A 20,409-nucleotide genomic window follows, 5' to 3' on the forward strand; every position below is an offset into this window, starting at 1 on the left:
ACTTCAACAAGTGTCTACTGCAGTACTCATGATCAGGACACCTACTGTTAAGTAATCCTTCACTGAGGGGACTCTTGAGTTGATTACCAAGTAAAAGATGTACCGCAGATATTAAACTTCTTTTCACTAACCAGTATCTCTTGTGTATTCCACCACATCAGTTAGAACAGCAGTCAGTGAGACTGGATTGTGGAGATCCAGAGCCCATTTGCAATTCTTTTTTTTTTTTTTTGAGGGATCCCTATGGAATCTAGGTATTGTATCTTTATACACATTGACCATTCTAGAATCTTTCTCCCATAACATTCATGGCAATCAACCAGAACTATGTCTATAGGTCACAGTATTCTAGTATAAACAAAAGACGGGAATGCTTTCAGGCCTCCTAGCTCGGTCCCTTCGCCTCTTCTGACAGACCGCCTGACAGGGCCTCCTCTTCTCTTTGTTCTGTAACAAAGAGGATAGCCTCAAAGATCATCAGGTAAAGTGGAGTTTTGAGGTTCACGATCTGATCATTTAAGAGTTTTTATACTGTTTTACCAAACATAAGGACTGTCTAGTATCTGGGTAAGTATTATTGGCTTATTCCTGATTTTAATTTTCTCAGGATCTGCTTGGAAAATCAGTTAAGCCATTAATTCTAGTTTTGGGTGTTATCATTCAAAAGCAAGAATTTGAGTAACAGAAAGTATATTTTTTTTACTTTAAACAAACTCCTTTTAAAGTTTATAATTATGAGATTACAGAGAACTCAGGATGTAATATGCAGAAAGTGTAAGCCATTTAATTAAAACTAAAATTTCTTAGACTTAATAGAAGCATGAAATATGTCAAGAATAATGAATAATAACTTAAAGGCAGAAAAGTAATAACTATAGAGTTGTATTTTTTGAATGCAATACAGCAGTCAAATCTCTAAGCAAGAATATCTAAGTGTTTTGTTCAAGGATGTCTAAGAAGTCATTAAGCACTTCACAGAGTTAACCATTTTCAACCTTCTGCTCTTTAATTAGATTCATATACTGAAAGCTCTAGCAACACGTTTAAAATTTACAGCTATATGTAAACATTATTAATAATTTTGCTTTTGTGTCATATCTGGAAGCATTAATGTGAATTTTGTTTCTAAGAGGGCATATGAAACAAAGTAAAATTTATTTCTTGCTTCTTTTGCTCCGATCTTATGGTAATAGTTTGGTCTCATTTAAAACAATATTTAGCATCTTTAAAGTCTTAATTTTTTGCAACTATTACTGCTATTATAAGAATAATATTTTACTTGATAAATATGAAAGAGAAATATTTTATATATAGCATAACTAGTATTATTTTTCTTCTAGGTGTGATTTCTTACACAGAGTATCTCTTTCTTTTATGTATTTTAACAAGTAAGTATACTCCTTAAATCTATTTCTGGATGCAGTTTTCTTTCTCAAGCATAACCTTGAGAAATAAATCTTTTTTTAGATTCTCTTACTTTGAAAATCAGTTTAGTTCTATCTACACTGTCTTGCAAAATTCATGTCTAAATGCCAGTGGAAAATGCTAAGCATAGTATTATCAAGTGTCAAAACCATAAATATGATTATGATTATTTATTGTAATAAAATGCTCATAAATTAAGAATTTAATACCCTACATCAGTCCTTGTGGTTTAATCTATGTGGGAACCTAAAGGTAAGGACAGGTAATAATTTGTAAATTTTCTGCTACACTCATTCAAATCACATTTTCTTCAAGACTAGTGTGAAAGAATGAGTCTTTTAACTACTGAGTCTATCAGGAGACCCATCATACATCCTCCAATAGCTTCATTATTCTCTTCTTTTCATATGCAGCAATTCTTTTGAAATATATGAAGAGTTTACTAAAGTGTTCAGTTAAATTTCATTGCATTTAATGGGGGAACTTATACCCTGTAGTTCACTGTGTTCCAACCATCTGTCTGACATTTTAAATTCCTGAAGTCTCATTTATATTTTCTGTTCCTTCTACCATCAATGCTTTTCCTCAAGATCCTCCAGATAATAAAAATAATTCAGGTTTTCTTTGAAACATGAAAGCTTAGGGAAGCCCTACTTAACTACCCTCCTTAATATCGCTCCCTCTTCCACCTCTCCCTTTTTCTCCCTGTCCAGTGTTGTATTTTCTTCATAGCACGGAAACTATTTGAAAGTACTTGTTTATTGGTTTACATGTTTTTGTCTGTGTGGGTCCACAATAGCAAAGATTTTATCTTTTTTGTTCATTTCTGTATCAAGAACAGTGTCGGGCGCATGGTAGCCTCTCAAAAAATAACTGGCAAATGAACGCAAGAAAGTGACTAGTGGAATTTCCAATTGTGGATATTTATGGAGATGTGTGGAAAAAAAGAACATCAATAAAACTGCATCATTAGAAACCAGTCTTAAAATTCCTGTACTTCCATGATTGGAAGATAACACAGCCACTGTTTTATTCTGAATTTAGTGATGGATGATGTTATGTTGGAGTTCTGTCACAGGAAGTTTGGGAAATGTGTGTGTACGTGTGCGCACATGTGTGTTTCAAAAATTACTGCCTTTTTTCTTTTTCCTTGCTTTTTTTCTCCTGGCTCAAAATCATTTAAAATGACTGAAGAAAAGTAAGTATTGTGCAGTTAGTACTGCCTGAGGACGTCCAGACTGGAAACCCATGGATTTAGAGTCCGGTTAAGGATGAATGCCACCATGGAAATTAGAGGAGTGGATGCCAAGGAGTGTCTCAGAGATTTGTTCCAAAGTTATCTTGTTAGCTAGAACAACTTTGGATGCAAAATCAGAAGTTATAAGTCTCTGAACCAGCATAGTGGTAGGTACAAGTAAAACAAAACTGGTGAGGAAAACCACATGTTGAGTGTGGACAGGATTGGTTTTAGCATGTTAGAAAAAATCCCATATAGTGATTTTTGCTTGTTACAGAAAAGTTAGGATATTTGAGTGCTGTGACTCTTCACACACACACACAAAAAAAACCCAAAAAAACATTATGGGTGTTATTTAATTATAATTTTTCAATTTAAACTCTTTCTCTAAGTTGAGTTCTGAATTCCAAATGAAATCACAGCACTCAAATATCCTAACTTTTCTTTAATTATGGGTGTTGTTTGGGTCTTCCCTGGTAGTTCAGCAGGTAAACAATCAGCTTGCAGTGCAGGACCCAGTTCAATTCCTGGGTCAGGAAGATCCTCTGGAAAAGGGATAGGCTACCCAATCCAGTATTCTTGGGCTTTCCTGGTGTCTCAGATGGTAAAGAATCTGCCTGCAATGTGAGAGACCTGGGTTTGATGCCTGAGTTGGGAAGATCCCCTGTGGGAGGGCATGGCAATCCACTCCCGTATTCCTGCCTGGAGAATCCCCAAGGGCAGAGGAGCCTGGCGGGTTATAGTCCATGGGGTTGAAAAGAGTCAGACATGACTGAACGACTAAGCACACAGGAAGTGAGCTAGATAATCCATGTTAGATGTGTATAGTTCCCCCCCCCTTTATTTTTTATTCAGTTCAGTTCAGTTGCTTAGTCATGTCCGCTCTTTGTGACCCCATGAATCACAGCCAGGCCTCCCTGTCCATCACCAACTCCCTGAGGTCACTCAGACTCATGTGACTTTATTTTCCCTTCCAAACAATGCTTGTGAGGACTTATTTCTGTGTGTATCTTCAAGATCTTTTTAAAGCTTAAAACTTGGTCATTGGAGATGGTCTAACTTTTTATTTCTTCCACAAGTGAATGAGAATGAAAGTAAGTCTAGATTCCTAAAATACATGCAAAAAATGAACTTGCATAAAAGGCTTTCATTTCCATTATTTTCAGAGACAGCCATTACTGGTTAAGAAAGCAAGTCTGTGTGCTTTGCTTTTGCTGGGTTCACAATTTCAAAACACTTAGTGGCAAGTGTACCTGTGGGAGGTCCCTTTTTAAACTTTTTGCCAGTCATCTCAAAAGAGGTCAAATGTTTTGAAAAAGGCATGTACACTGAGATCTGCTTTGAAGGATGCATTCAAATTTTCTTCTGTCCAAGCATTTTTCTTTTTGCTTTAGAAGTGAAAGGAGAAGAGGTATTGAATCTTATTATAAGTTTCATACAATTACAGCAGTTCATAGTGTATGAAAGTCTTTCTCAGAAAAGCAGTTTTTCCATGTATTTGGGGGAAAAAAGGAATTAATTATTCAAGTCCTCTTTATATTTCTGTATTTGAAGCCTCTGGAAGTTCAACCCCAAGTATGTAATCTCTCATGCCTGACTTTTTTTTGTGGGTTATTGTGTTATAATTTCCCCAGGATTTTAGGCTGGTCCATTGTGTTGTATTTTTTTTTCTTCTGCTCTAACTAGCTGACATATTAAAAATATTTCAAATGCACTTAGATGATATTTTCCTTTCAAACAAACTGACAGACTTTGGAAGAGAAAGAAATATTTATTTTTGGAAGGAAAGGAATCAGATTTTACTGTCAATGATAGGCAGCAAGTATCACACAAGTAGATTTCAAGTGTATTATCAACTGTGTTACTAAGTGTGCTAATATATGAAGCAGAAGTATATATACTTACCTATAGCTTTTATTATTGGAGAAGGAAATGGCAACCCACTCCAGTGTTCTTGCCTGGAAAATCCCAGGGACGGGGGAGCCTGGTGGGCTGCCGTCTCTGGGGTCGCACAGAGTCGGACACGACTGAAGCGACTTAGCAGCAGTAGCATAGCTTTTATTATATTTAACTAATAGTAACATGTTGCTTTTAATTTCTTGGTTAGAGTATTTCTGCACAGAATATGAATTGTTTACAACTAACGTGGATTTTGAACTTTGAAAGCATTTTTCCATTTCACGAATACTTTCCTGTTTTTGTCCGGCAGAGCCACATGCAGGTTTTAGAATAGCTTTCAACATGTTTGACACAGATGGCAATGAGATGGTGGATAAAAAGGAGTTTTTGGTGGTATGTATATTATTGGTTACATTTTATCAATACATATATTGCTTACTTATATTTTTTATGTTTTTGCATTATTTAGAGTACCGTTGTAGAAAAAGGGCTTCCCTGGTGGCTCAAACAGTAAATTGCACCTGCAATGCCAGAGACCTGGGTCTGATCCCTGGGTTGGGAAGATCCCCTAGAGGAGGGAATGGCAACCCACTCCAGTATTCTTGCCTAGAGAATCCCCATGGACAAAGGATCCTGGCAGGCTACAGTTCATGGGGTCGCAAAGAGTCGGACACGACTGAGTGACTAAGCACAGCACATTGTTGAAAAAAGAGTAAAAGTGTTATGCTTTTCCTTTAATAAAGTATACTATACTCATGTACTTCATTTTGAATTATTTTTACACTATAAAATATAAATTTATTCACTGTATAAAGATGATTATAGGGCTTCTGAGGTGGCTCAGTGATAAAGAATCCACCTGCCAGTGCAGAAGACACAGCTTTGATCCCTGGGTGGGAAGATCCCCTGGAGAAGGAAATGGCAACTCACTGTGGTATTCTTGCCTGAAAAATCTCACGGACAGAGGAACCGAGTGGGTTACAGTCCATGGGGGTCTCAAGAGAGTCAGACATGACTGAGTGACTGAGCACACACACACATGAAGATGATTATAATTGTTTACGCATATTCTGGAGGTTTGAAATGCATATTTTCCATGGGGTGAGAGACCGGCAATCCTGGCCGTTACACATGCCCAGACCCTGTCACATCAGCCACCCAGCTACAGGCAGCTCTTTGCCTGCCTGTGGAAACTTCCCTTCCTTCTCTTTAAAGGATTTACAATATTGTTTTTCTCTTCCACTCGTTGCTGCCTTGTATTCCAGACGCCCTTTCTCCCACTGCCTTCCCTGGTCTTTGACCAAGGGCTGTTAAGTGTGTTCTTGGTATTTGTCTTTCAGTCTTTCTTACCTGACTGGTCCCATGTTGGTGCTGGTCTGGCAGCATCATCAGCTACTCACTCATCTTAACCACCCTCTCCTTCCAGAATTTTTCTCTTTTTACCCATGTATCCTGTATCTATGTCTGTGGCAAAATGCCTTTTCTGATTTTCTCTAAAACAGAGATTAACATTAGTTTACTCCTCCCAGTAACAAGGTCTACCTTTAGCCTTTATGTGCAACTCAATATTTACCTCTACTCTATTAGCAAAAAGAGAAGGGGAAAATAACATAAATAGCCATTTCGTTTTCTGTTTTTCCTTTGTAACAAGCCAATAAAAATCCCTTGGAAAACCTCTTAGATAGCTTAGTATTTTCTTCAGAGGCTGGAGCACAGAAGAGAAATTATGAAATCATTCTTTTCCATGGTAGGAAAGAGGCGAGAGGGAAATCCTCACCAGAACAAATTAGCAGCTGCTCAGAAGGAGGCGGGGAACTAATTACTGGGATCTGTCAAAAGGCTTCCACATAGCCCTTGCCGAGTACAGCCCCTGAGCAAGTCTGGGGAGCTGGACCCACAAAGGGCCCCTCACTGTCGTGCTGCTCGCAACGGTGGCCGGGGGGAGCTTCACTGCAGTGGAGAGAGATGTTGCTCAGGCAGACTTGGTTCACTAGAGCTCTGTCATGATAGTGTACAGCTGTACTTTAGGACTTTCAGAATGAGCCTTGTAATCCAAACAGTCTTCAACAGACTTCCTGTGGCAGCACGGCCAAGTTCCACCCCACTGTCTTAAAGGCTACCTTTTGGAACTCATTGCATTGGAAGCTGCCTGTGTAGATGTCTTTGGGACTCTTGTCTGTTTGTGGAGGTGGGAGGTAGAACTTCAATTTGTTTCCACTCTACACTCTTACAAAAGTTGCTCTTCCTTTAAAGCAGTGGTCTACTCTGCCGTGGCCATACTAATGTTTTATTGTTTGTTGTTGTTTGTAAATGGCTAAGGGCTGGTAAAGAACCCGCCTGCCTAATGCATGAGATGTAAGAGACTCGGGTTCAATTCCTGGGTTGGAGTGATCCCCTGGAGGAGGAAATGGCAACCCACTCCAGTATTCTTGTCTGGAGAATCCCATGGAGAGAGGAGTCTGGCAGGTTGCAGTCCATAGCATCGCACAGAACTGAAGTGACTTAACACGCATGCACATAAACAGCTAAGAGTTCCTAAAAGCAGAGGTGGAGTTGGGCAGAGTTACTAATAGATTTGTAAAATCTATGATCCTCCTGCCTGTTTATAAAGTGGTATTAATAATGCTTGCTAAAGAGAAAAACTCTTTTCACTAAGATAAAGTATGGAATATATGTTTTAATAATTTACAGTTTGTACTGTATTTTTAAATTGTTATTATATAACAATTCCTTGGGAGGGAATACATTTTGGATTTCAGCTCTAGCCATACTAAGTGAACTAAAAGATTTTAGATAGCTGTTCAAATTACACAGACAAGAACAGTGAGTGACCTTACCAGAAAACTGAGATAAAGATAGGATTAAGCTTCCATGTGTAAAAGAGGATTTTAAACAGGAAATAATGCCATGTATAATAGGGTGTGTGTGCTCAGTTGCTGTGTCTGACTCTTTTGTGACCCCATGGACTGTAGCCCACCAGGCTCCTCTGTTCATGAAATTTCCCAGGCCGGAATATTGAAATGGCTTGCCACGTCCTCCTCCAGGGGGTCTTCCCAACTCAGGGATTGAACCCATGTCTCCTGGGTCTCCTGCATTGGCAGGCAGGTTCTTTACCACTGAACTACCTGGGAAGCCCATGTGTAATAGTAGCTAACATTTCTTGAGAAGTTACTGTGTGATAGGCAATGTGCTTGTGCTAAGTAATTACTTGTAATGTTTACTCTGCACATTATTTTTATAAGACCTATCAATTATATCTAGTATAGCTATAGCTATATCAATTATATCCAGTAAAGCTAGAGAAAAAAATATTGCTGTAAGGTAAGAAATTATTCATATTCCCCATATGGAAAACAGGCCTTAAATGATTAGAGTAACTTGCTCAAAAGGTTAGACATGCAGAGCCCATGTTCCTGCCATTACCTGAAAGAGACCTTAGAGGTCATTCAGTCCATCTTCATTTCATGTATGAGCAAACTGGAGCCCAGTGAGGACCTGTCCCCCATCCATAAGATTGGTTTATGACAGAGGATGGGCTCGAGCCTAGACCCCTGACTTCTGGTCCAGTGTTCTTTATTCCTCCGTAGGCGTCATCTCTTTTTATATATATGCCACAGGCTCCATGTGTTTGTGTCTTAGCAATAAAATTAAACTATAGGAGATACTATCATAAAGCAAAACTATATGATGGACCAAAGGATCTATTTCCTTTTTCTTAGGAAAAAAACTGGTATCAGAAAATGTTTTCATACTAGTTTTAATGTTCTTGGTGTATATGAAACTAATTATTTTCTTTGTTCTTAGAATATATCTAGCATGGGGTGTTAGATAGGTTCCCAGAAATTCATATCAGGTGTTTAATTTTTGATTGGTTTTCTTTTCAGCTTCAAGAAATATTCAGGAAAAAAAACGAAAAGAGAGAAACTAAAGGAGATGAAGAAAAGCGTGCAATGCTGGTAAGAATAATTTATAATGGTTTCAGGTGGGTTTTCTAGGTAAGAATTATTTTATTCATGTTGAGAAATAGTAATTAAAGCCTGTAGCTTTGGATCTGTCTGTTTCTTGAAAACTTTCTGAAGTTCTTATGTAGAAAAACTTCAGTATTTATATGCTCTGATATCAATATTTATATCAAGTATTGATATTAAACATCTGTATCCATAGCCATATTCATTCAATCATTTTCATCCATATTGTTGTTATCCATGAGATTTGAAGGGTATATCATATAATAGGTTAATACAGATCATTATGCATGTAAAAATTAAAGGTGAATTGCAAAGATTTAATTATACATGTGAGTAAATTTAGTGGTACTATAATAATATGAATGTTGAAGCAAAAACAAGGAAATAATATGTTTCTTTTCATTCATAGAAATATGTATTATAGATTCTTCTTCTGGGAAGAGTAATGTTTCATTTTATTTTGAAGGTAGAGTTAAGCAACATTTCCCTCCATTTTCCTTCTAGTTTTCTTTTTGCTTGTCCCAAGTAAATATTTCAGCCTGACAACATCCCAGGTTCAATTAATAAAAATAACAGACAGGTACTAAGACTTTAGTATGAGGCATTATATTAGACGCTTTGCATGCATTTTCTCTTTTAATCTAACAAACAGTTCCCTTATTATCTATAGTTATAGGTGAGAAAACTGACACTTGGAAAGGTTAGTATCTTGTCCAAAATTCCATAACTATTAAATGGCAAAGCCAAGATTTGAACCCATGACTGGCCAGCTCCAAAACCTATACTTTTACCTGTATCATGTTTCTTCCTCTGGTACTTAGACAGCAGAAACATGGTGAATTTTGTTAGCATGTAAATGATAATTGTTTCATTTGCAAATTAGTGGCCCTGTGAAATAGTTTAATTGGTTTATCTGGAGTTCAAATAATTAACTTTAAAGAGTTGCAACACTTTTTATTTTTCTCACTGTTACAAGCATATATATTAGGTTTTTTAAACATGGGTTATCTGTAGCAGATGGGTGTCATTTTCATCCCAGTAGATTTATAAACTGTGTATTTATATTAATAAAAGCAGACTATCAGGACTATGAATGTTTATTATTTCTCAGAATATTTGACTATGGTATATTTATCAGTATTTTCTTAACCTCCCCGATAGACTAAATTATGGAAGACACTGGTAGAAGACACTCTCTATTGATAATATACTAAAAGAGTAAACAACTATTTTAACTTTGATGGATTGCCAGTGATTAACTGGATAGGCAAGTTGTTGACAAAATATCATTTAGGAGGTTGAATTATGTTAATGAATCTTTTGGTACACCTCAGTGATAAAGTAGATAGTGTTTCAATGGATACAGATTTCATTGTTTGCTTATTTATACTAATTCCAGAAAAGACTTAGGGATCTTCCAGCAAAGTAACGATCCTGTTCTAATCAGTAACCTTTACTAAAATGCCCGAGTGAGTAACAAAGGCAGAGAGGAAAGGGATAAGAATAGCAGACAGCCCACACTGGGAGAAGTCACCGTGTCAGCACAGAAGCGCCACTGCACCCAGGTGAAGTAAATGTAATGCCGATGGTACAATGCAAGTACGTTCATAGCAGTAATAAAGCAAAACTTTGTTAACTTGGATTCTGTAGGGAAAGTCTATCTGAATTATGAAATCTAAATTATATCTGCTGCTGCTGCTGCTAAGTCGCTTACAGTCACGTCCGACTCTGTGCGACCCCACAGACGGCAGCCCACCAGGCTCCCCCGTCCCTGGGATTCTCCAGGCAAGAACACTGGAGTGGGTTGCCATTTCCTTCTCCAGTGTATGAAAGTGAAAAGTGAAAGTAAAGACGCTCAGTCATGTCCAATCCTCAGCGACCCCACCGGACTGTAGCCTTCGAGGCTCCTCCGTCCATGGGATTTTCCAGGCAAGAGTACTGGAATGGGGTGCCATTGCCTTCTCCGCTAAATTATATCAGTATACCCTAAATTGTGTTATTTTATATGAACATACGTAGATCAGTGAAACATTATCTAGCAAATATATGGGGAAGGAGACTTGTTTTAAAGAACAGATAAAAATAACTTTTAAGTATTCTATCACTTACTTATATGGAAACGAATGCTTGCTAAAGACACTGATCTCCATAGGTATTCCCAGAGGTGTTTATCTTACAGTTCAATCAATGCTCCTGGAATCTCACTTATAGAATTTAACTATCCAAACTATTTCTTAAAACAATCCAGAAATAATCTTTAGTCCAGCTTCTGAACTAAGCAATACTCTAGGACAATACAGCTCTCTTCAAATATTTTTTTACTGTGTTTTACAATAATAATAATAATTAGTGGTAACACTGGTAATAGCTGTCACATTTTAAACAATGCATGTCTGAACTGATGAGATTTTTGAGTTTTGAAGCAACTGAAATTTAGCTTATGGTGAAAATATATAGATTATGTTAGACATTGTAGGAGTCAGATTTTCAAGTTTTGACTATTAGCTCTGCCATTCATTACCTCTGTGACCTTGAACCAGGTCCTTAAATTTTTCTGTGCCTAAGTCTCTTCATTTGTACTAGAATAGGAGTAATGAGCACATATGATGATTATGGGGGTTAAATAAGTTAAACCGTGTAGCCACTTAACAGGGTATGAAATATAATAAATACTCAAAAAGATTAGCTAATTGTGAAACCTGAAATTCTCTTTTAATTAGTAGAATATTTTAAACTGAATAGTACATCCCCAAATCAAAAATTAGGCAAGACTAAATTTTAAAATATTTACATATCAAAATGAACTATGCTTCAGAAGAGAGAAATGAGCATAATATTTCTTGGGACACTTAACTATATGCTAAGGTTTGTACTATCTTCATTACACGTTACTCTCATTTAGTCCTCATTACATTTCTCTCAGGTAAGTCTTCACACCTTGCACAGAAGAGAAAACCACCTGAGAGAGGTTCATTAAGTTGCCTGGGTCCATGACACGACCAGGCGCTGAGCAGGATTCCAGCATAGGTCTCACGCCATCCCCACCGCCATGCTGCTGCATCGAGATCTGCCCCCTCATCGCACATGGAATTGCTGAAGCATGTCTCAGGAAAACTGCATACTTCGGAGTACCATGTTTAATTCAAAGCAATAGTTCCACCAAAAACTTATAATGAAAGTGGTTGAAATGAGCACAGGTTCACTTAATGTTTAATTATACGAGATTTTAAAAACTTTGCTACTCATCTTTAACATTTATCCCACTTGTACTGTGTGCGTGCTCTATAGAGAATGTAGCATAATGATTTGCCCTTCCTAATTGATTATTTTGTCGTCTTTTTCTTTTTTTTCTTTTGCTATACTTGGGTTCATTCTGAAATGTGACACTTCATTTGGCCCTTTGTGCTCTATGTCAGCGTCTTCAACTTTATGGATACCATTCTCCTACTAATAGTGTATGTACAACCCTTTAAATGTTCTTTATGTAAATAGCCCTCACCTGTTATACTTGACAATGCTATTTCTTTTGTAAAGCCAGATCTACTATCGAGACTGTTTAGGAATTTATTGAATATAATAATGTGAAACCAAGCCCCCAGTTTTTATTTCCTTCCTGCATTTATAAGAAAACTATAAACTTACAAAGCAATTCTTTCTCTTTAGCTTTAGATTAAAATAAGGTGAAGGTGAGTGAACAAGAACCCAAAACTCTGGTAGAGTAATTGACCTTTTATATTTTTCAGTGGTATTTGAAGAGTTAAGTACAATTTATGGAGCAGATTCTCAGGCTATGCTCCTGCAGGACACAGGTATTTTAAGAGCTAGATCTCTCCATCTGATATACAGTTCTTTTCTTAATTCTTATACCAAAGATATTAATGGATAAACTTTTGCTAGTTTTCAGTATTTCTCCCCATTTTTTTTTCTAAAACTTTTGATGCCTGCCTACTGCCTTTGGTCTCTACAAAAGTCTTGTATAAGATGACACTTGATATGTTCAATATATCACTGTAGCATGTTGTTTCTCAAGAGGATTATGATCTTCAAACTCGTCTTTTCCTGAAAAAGTTGGGAGTTCTTATAAATGATCTTCCAGATGTACTCTTCTGATGCTACGCTTTCGTTCTTTTCTTTCTCCCAGAAAGTCATAGCTTATGGATCAGCCCAGTTGCTACACAACCGAGAATAGGGCATGGTCTCTTCTGAATGTAAAAGGCACAGTCCATCTGATTTTCCCTGGCGTCCTTAAGTCACTTAGATGGATCCCTCAAATTATACAAATCCACCTGAGAGAAACTCTCAACTTTACAGTGCCCTTCTCAGTATTGTCCTACTGGAAGGTTCCATTATAGTGTAGACTCTAGCTACACTAGACTCTAGCTCCTGAAATTGATATTTAATAAAAATTCCAAACTCTAAAAACTAATTCTCTTTGAGACTCAAGTATACACTAAAGGCTGATGCAGCATAAAATAAATGTAAAATATCTAAGTCACAAGGAATGGACCTAGAATGGGTTGGAAAACAAGCCAAGTCCATGGGAATCTTATGACTGACTGGCTGTTTTGATTCCTTACAAGATACTTTAAAATTTTTCTGTGAAATTCACTGTTTTCCATGGAATAAAGCCTACCGTTCTCTTAAAATTTTTTAAAGATTCCTCTGTTAATTATTTCAAAAATATATAACAATGTGAAAGATGGAAATCTCAGAGATTCTAATGCCACATGCCCTGTGAAACTTAATAAATGTTAATAATAATTATGACTTTGTTATTTATTTTTCTAATCTGTCATTGCATGAGCCATTTTTCCAACTGTGGCAATTTATATATTTCCTTTAAACTCAAATAATTTTCATATAAGAGACAAACATGTTTTTTAAATAATACATTTCAGAGTAGTATTGTTGAAAGGAAACAAGTACTAATATGGTTCTAGTTTAAGCCACATATACAAATTGTAGTTACTTAGACATTAAGAGAATATATTGAGCAGCAGATTTAAATTACATGTTTCATTTATATTACGCTTGCTTATTTAATAGGTAATTTACATTTTATTTTAGTTATGTATATATATTTTATTAAAACATCTTTTTTCCATCTAAGAATATAAAATACATATAAAGTGATGTAACATGATGTCATTTTATTATCCAGTCTTCACTGGATTGCATGATTTTTCAAGTTGTATAAACTAATAAGAAATTTTTCCTCAGAAAGGAATGATTATTTTGAAAAAAGTCAAACAAGGAAAATTTATTTAAATTAGAAAAAAGTCTGAACATTTATATGAAGTATCAGTGATATATGTCATACAAATATAACAGTATAATGTTATGAATTAGCTGGCAATTATCTTTTAGTTTCCAGAACTGTAGATCAACTGTAGATCCAACTGTGGAACGTGTCAGTGCCAACTGTAGATCAACTGTAGTGATAAAGTATCTAATTTGAGTATAGTTCATGGAACTAATTATAACCTCAGATTCTACCTTTAAGAGTATGTTCCTTCAGGAAATGCAGTACCTCTGGATTTTACTATTACAGATGGAGGTTCTGTGGTGTCTGCAGTAGCCAGTTTCAAAATTTAATCATTCCTATGGTAGATTTTGCCTCTACTCTGTCAGATTATCCCTTCCTACAGTGTAAAATTGAATATGCTCCTTTGTATTCTGGAAGATAGTTACATTATAGCCTTTTTTGTTCCAAACAACCCTAATTCTTTTCATATTTCTTATAAAATCAATTCTTGATTATCTTACTATGGTGATGAAAAGAAATATAAAACATCCAGAAGAATAAGTAAGGTAAACATGAGGTCAATAATGCAAAGTCAAGGCATGATTTTGACATGCCTTATATTTGAGAAATTTTAAAAGCTTATTATCCAAATTTCATTGGAGTCCAAAAATGTACCAGTTATTATATAATTTTTTAACATGCATTGAATTTGTTTTATGGACTAAAACAGTGCCAATATTCATAAATGATCTTTGTTTGAAAATAATGTGTATTCTCCAACTTGGGGTACAGGGTTGTAATATATGCATGATCAAACATATTAAATATGTTTTAAATCTCTATCATTACTAATTTTTTGTCCACTTGTTTGGTTAAATAGTGTGTTAAATTACACATTCGTATGATAGACTTATTAATTTCTACCTGTAATTCCAGTTTTATTTTATATATTTCTAAGCCTTGTTATTGCCTCTATAGGAATATATTTAGATCACTTAAATCATCTTAGCAAATTAAATCTTTGATTAAGTACTATCCCTAGATCTCTAGAAATGTGTTTGTGTTAAAAATCTATTTTAGTTGTCAAAATAAATATACTACCTTTATTTTTGTTAACATATGACTTTTCCCTTTTTGTGTTTTTTACTATCTATTTTTGCCTCTAGTAATGATGAAGCTTTCCTTGATTTTTTTTAAATATATATTTTAGTTTGGAAATTTACTGCTGATAGAATGTAAATATGAAATAAAAAATAACAGAAGTTTACTATATAATATAGATCAAGAAATTAAACATTACCTTTACTATGCCCCAAGAAGCCCCTTCATATATCTCCAGTCATAATCCTTCTCCTGGAAAAGATAATCACAATCATGATCTTTATGTCAGTCACTGCTTTGTCATTTTACAACCTTTTTATGTATCTTAAATGATACAGTTTGGTTTTGCCCACTTTTGATCTTCAGTTAAATGAGATTGTATTATATGAGTTTTTCTGTGTCTTGCTTCTTTGACTCATCATGATTGTCAGCTTCATCTACGTTATTGAATCTAATGAATGGTCCTAGTTCATTCATTTTTATTACTATAAGCAACAGTGCTCAAATGTTTTGGTCTCAGGACCCCTTTACATTGTTGAAGATTACTGAGAATCCAAAGAAGTTTTGTTCATATTTTGGATATATTTCTTTATATTTACCATATTAGAAATTAAAACTCAGAAAATTTTAAGTAGTTATTCATATATTTAAAAATTATAAAAACTCACTTGTTATCATAAACATTTTTTATGAAAAATAACTTCAAAAATGTAATGAGGAAAGTAGTATTTTTACATTCTTTTCAAATCTCTTTAACACCTGACTTAATAGAAGACAGCCGGTTTCTTTTAGATGCTTCTGTATTCAGTCTGTTCAGTATATTGTTGTGGCTACAAATACTATCAGTTGTTTTCCTTGAAGCGACAGGCTTACTGGGTTCATTTTCCAAAAAGATGTCTGCCATACAGCAAAGTCTAAATAACCATAGTTTGTCTTATCAGTTGTTCTTTCAAGTAAAAATGATGGTTCATGAAAAAAGTGGCTAATTTACCTTGCAACACAAATCACCACCTGGATGTTTTTTCTCAAGACAACCATAGTACTTCATTAGCAGAAGTGCTTTATGTTTGCTTCCCTTCACACTGAATGTTAAAAAGATGTGTGCTCAAAGATCAAATTAACAAAATTATGAGTTCTAGTCCTTCAACAAGTATATTCTTAAGTGACTTTTATTTTAACGTGAGTTAAAATATGAAACTGAAGAATGTGAAAGTTTCTGAAGAATGTAATGACATTGGTCTTTTGTCCCACTGCTGTCATAGTGCTAAGGCTTCAGAAACTTTACCCACCATTGCTTTTGTACCTGAAAATATAGTACAAAAGGCAGATAGTGTCTTTAAGATGCTTTAAGATACATCTATATTATATTTTGTCTGGTTTTTTCAGTTGTTCTCAGTGAGAAGATTGGCATTGTTTTCTAGCTTGTCATTACTAGAAGCCTGGTTTATCATTTTCAACCTATTTTTTTCCTTATATTTTGGATATGTCTTTTTTAAGTGTATCTTGTGTACTTTGTCAGTTTCTTTTTTCTGGGTGGATAACATGGGCTTTTTAATAGGAAATTCAGTTTATATTACTGTGATGACTAACTTATTTGGATTTACTTTAGCCATTCTATATACTGTTTTTTTTCTCCTTTCTTCGTTTGTATTTATACTGATACAAACTGGATTTATTTTTAGTTTCGAAGACGTTCACTGTATTTCTTTTCTTTATGTAGTTATTCTTGAAATTTTAGTAAATATACTTAAAATAATAAAGTCTTAGATTGGACCGTATCTTTATTCTCTTTCTCAAAAATAGAGTTTAAAATTTCTTTAATGCCATTCTTTCTGCTCCTGGCATGTGTACTTAAAACAATAATGTCTACCCTTGTCTTTTTTAATCCACGAAGTTAGACTTCTAAAATATGTATCAGCCATGTTTTTTTCAAATTACTTATATATTTGCTATTCTTCTCTCAGTAATTCCCTCTTAAATTTCCCCCTTTCTTAAATCTCATAATCTTATACTCACAAAGTATATCCCCAAGTGATGATCTTCTGATAATTTTTTTAAAACCCTCTCTCAGGAAATCTCTTTATTCTGCCCTTATTTTTTTTCCAGTTTATTGAGATATAATTGACATATAACATGGCATCAGTTGACAGTGTATAACATAATTTGATATATGTATTTATCACAATAATCACCACAGTAAGTCTAGTTGACATCTGTCCCATCACACAGTTACAATTTTTTTTCCTTGTGATGAAAACTAAGATGTATTGTCTTAGCAGCTCCCAGTACACTGTACAGTATTGTTAACTATAGTTACCAGACTATGTTAATTACATCCCCAAGACTACTTATCTTATTCCTGGTAGTTTGTACCTTTTTACCACCTTCACCCAGTTTCCTACCACCTCCAGTCACTTGCCTCTGGCAACCACCAGTCTCTTCTGTTTCTGTGGATTTGTTTGTTTTAATTGAGACATAATTTGCATATAATATTATATTAGCTTCAGGTGTATAATGATTTGATACGTATACATGCCATTATTTTGAAAGATAATTTTACTAGGTATATTATTATAGATTGACATTTGTTCTCAGCAAATTGTGATGTCATTCTAGTCTTCTGGCTTCTATTGTTGAAATGGGTCTAATTATTCTTTTGTAGTTAATCTGTTTTCTTTCTGGGTGCTTTTAAGGTTCTCTTTGCCTTTGCTATTCTACAATTTTCTTACAATCTATCTTTCTGCTTTTACTTATCATGAAATTTATTGGGCTTCTCAAATATGAGGATTGTTGCTTTCATTATTTCTTGAATGTTCACTGCCAGTGTCTCTCTGAATGTTTCCTCTCTCCCATTTTCTCGACTGTGACTTTCTAGAGCTTTCATATTCATGTTTTATGTCTGTCAACTCCTCTTTAATATGCCACATTATTTCTTTTCACACTGCATTCTGTATAGTTTATTCATATTACCTTTAAGTTTAATAAGTTTCTCTCTAGCTGTATATAGTTCAGTTAAATTTCAGTGGTTCATTTTTCATTTCTAGAAGTTTTACTTTTTCTAATCAGCCTAATAATTTTCAGTAGTCTGTTTTTCCTAAAAAATCCCATCACATGCAACTTCATATTCTTTAAATTTATTAAGCTTATTTTGTATCCCACACAAAATATGGAATACATATTTTGTATGTATTTAATCATTTAAATACATTTAATTATTTCAACATCTGAAATCTGCAGCTCTGGTTCTATTTGTTTTTTTCTGCTAGTTCCTACTTGTGGTGACTTACGTTCTTTCATGGAAGGGCATGGCAACCCACTCCAGTATTCTTGCCTGGAGAATCCTACTGACAGAGGAGCCTGGCAGGCTGCAAGTCCATGGTGTTGCAAAGAGTCCGATATGGCTGAAGCAACTTAGCACGCATGCACAATCTCATATTATGAGCATGTATTTGTTGGAATGTGTCTGTGGTGATTCTTGAAGAGCTGGGTTAAGGGTGTGTGTTTTCCAGGAAGAGTTGTGCGTGGGTGTATTTCTGTGATACACTACAGAGACCTGCAGTCCCATGTGACTTTATATTACAATTCTCAGATTATGGTCTTAGGGCACAGTTGTTGTTGTATTGGCCCAAATTATAAGGATGTAATTTTCTTTTCTTTGTTTCTATTTTTCTGTATGTGTTTTTAAATATCACTAATAGCAAAGACAGTTTCCTGCCCAATTCTATGGGCTGCTATTTTGGGGATTTTTTTTTCATCTAGTTTGCCTAATCTCTGGGTATAAGCTTTCTCAAATATACTATATATATATAGTTTATTTGCCTATCTGGACATGATCAACCTTAGGGCACCACTGCTCTGCTTCCCACAGTGGTATATTCCCATTTCTAAATCAGTCTTTTTTCCCTCTAACCACCTTTTTTCTTCCTTTCTTCTATCCTCCCATTCTCCCTTATTTTATTTCCTTCCTTCTTTCCTTCTGTGTTTGTTTGAGCTGCAGTATAAAAAATACCATAAAGTGGGTGACTTATGATGAATAATCATTTTTTCATAGTTCTGAGAGTTGGAAGTCCAAGGTCAGCAAGCCAGCAGGGTCAGTGTGGTAGTTGCTGAGGGCCTGCTTCCTGGCACCTTCTCACTGTGTCCTCAGGTGGTGGGAAGGGGAAGGGAGGTCTTTCAGGTCCCTTTGCTAAAGGCACCAGTCCCATCCTTGCAGGCTCTGGCCCCATGACCTAGTCACCTCCTAATCACTAAAAGCCCCACCTCCTCCTAATGCCATCACCTTGGGGATTAGGGTTCCAGTACCTGAATTCTTCACACTCTAGCTTCCTCCTTCCTCTCTCTCTTCCTCTTTTCCTTCCTTTCTTCCTCCTGTCTCTCTTTTCTACTCTCAGAAGATACATTTTTTCCTATAGTGATCCATGTCAATATAGGTTGTCAAACTAATTTTATCCCTTCATATGTTGTAAATATTTTTAATGTCATCAAAGTCTATGTGATGGCTGGGAGGGGTGATGGTGACCAGTGTTTGAAAGTAGGGGAGAGGCCTGGCTTCAGAAAACAAATGTCCTGTTGTCCTCCTAATAATTGTGCAGTAAGCCTAATTTTCTAGTTTCATTGGTTTAACAATCCTTTTCTTTATTGTATACCAACTTTCTAGTTACAGTTTAAAAATATATCCACGGTCAAAATATTTAGATAACTTGGCAGAGTATTTAATCTAGTAACCATTTATCAAAGTTCTGCTATATCTATGGAAAAAAAAAAAGAACTGTGTTAGCTCTCCACTCAGCTAACTTTACTTGGTGAAAGCTTATTTAGTTACTAAAGGGGGTGATGAGCACAGTCTCTTGCCATATTACTATGTTTACTGTTACGGTAGTAAATACATCTATGTTATATAAGTGACTCCTGCTCAATGATACCTTATTATAAACATTTTATTAAGAGTTTATTAAAATATGGGCAGTAGGCAGTGTTTTCTAGTTCTTAATAGTGAATTAAAATATAGGTCTTTGAAATAATTCCCAGATGCTTACAAATTCATTAGGGGCACTGGACTTTTGAAAATTCACACAAGAAATGAGATTCTCTCACCGTCAGCCACTCACTCCTAAGTTCATTATGCAGCATTTTCTTCTCACAGTAACCCAAAGAAGACCAAGCCTGAGAATCTGTGAAATCTTCCCTGATAAATTCTAACAGAAGCCAGATTTACTTTTGTTTATACAGCCCAAGTTAAGCTTGAAGTTCTACAGTTCATATGAAGATTAGACAACACTTCTTCATCTTGATTATCACCTTCAGACTAGCCTGTGCTGAGGTAGAAGCTGGTGCTGTGTCCTTGGGATAAACCAGAAAGTACACGATCTATTTACCAGAGACACACTTACCAAATCCTTGGTTAGCTCTGAGTGGTTTGCCTGAAACTCACGTACTTCTTTCTGACAAGTTTTGGATTGATCTAAATTTTCTCTAACGTATGGATGTGGTCATTTTGATTCTTTGATGCACTAACATATGCTAGCTAACAATTC

The 20,409-nt window shown here is 35.4% G+C and overlaps 1 protein-coding gene across 2 annotated transcripts in view; it reads left to right on the forward strand.

The window, feature by feature from the left end:
• MICU3 (mitochondrial calcium uptake 3) overlaps positions 1-20,409 on the forward strand; it is an 82,655-nt gene that overhangs the window by 44,156 nt on the left and 18,090 nt on the right. Inside the window, exons 5-8 of one of the 2 annotated variants that reach the window (XM_055416504.2) lie at positions 1,341-1,388; positions 4,872-4,954; positions 8,446-8,517; positions 11,946-11,984. In XM_055416504.2, coding sequence (XP_055272479.2) covers positions 1,341-1,388; positions 4,872-4,954; positions 8,446-8,517; positions 11,946-11,984 — 242 coding nt within the window. The remainder of the gene's footprint in view (positions 1-1,340; positions 1,389-4,871; positions 4,955-8,445; positions 8,518-11,945; positions 11,985-20,409) is intronic. The other variant, XM_055416505.2, reaches the window with a different exon arrangement.

Source organism: Moschus berezovskii, chromosome 26 (assembly GCF_049115385.1).
Source record: "Moschus berezovskii isolate FMDL1 chromosome 26, NW_MosBer_1.0, whole genome shotgun sequence".
Classification (NCBI taxonomy): domain Eukaryota; kingdom Metazoa; phylum Chordata; class Mammalia; order Artiodactyla; family Moschidae; genus Moschus; species Moschus berezovskii.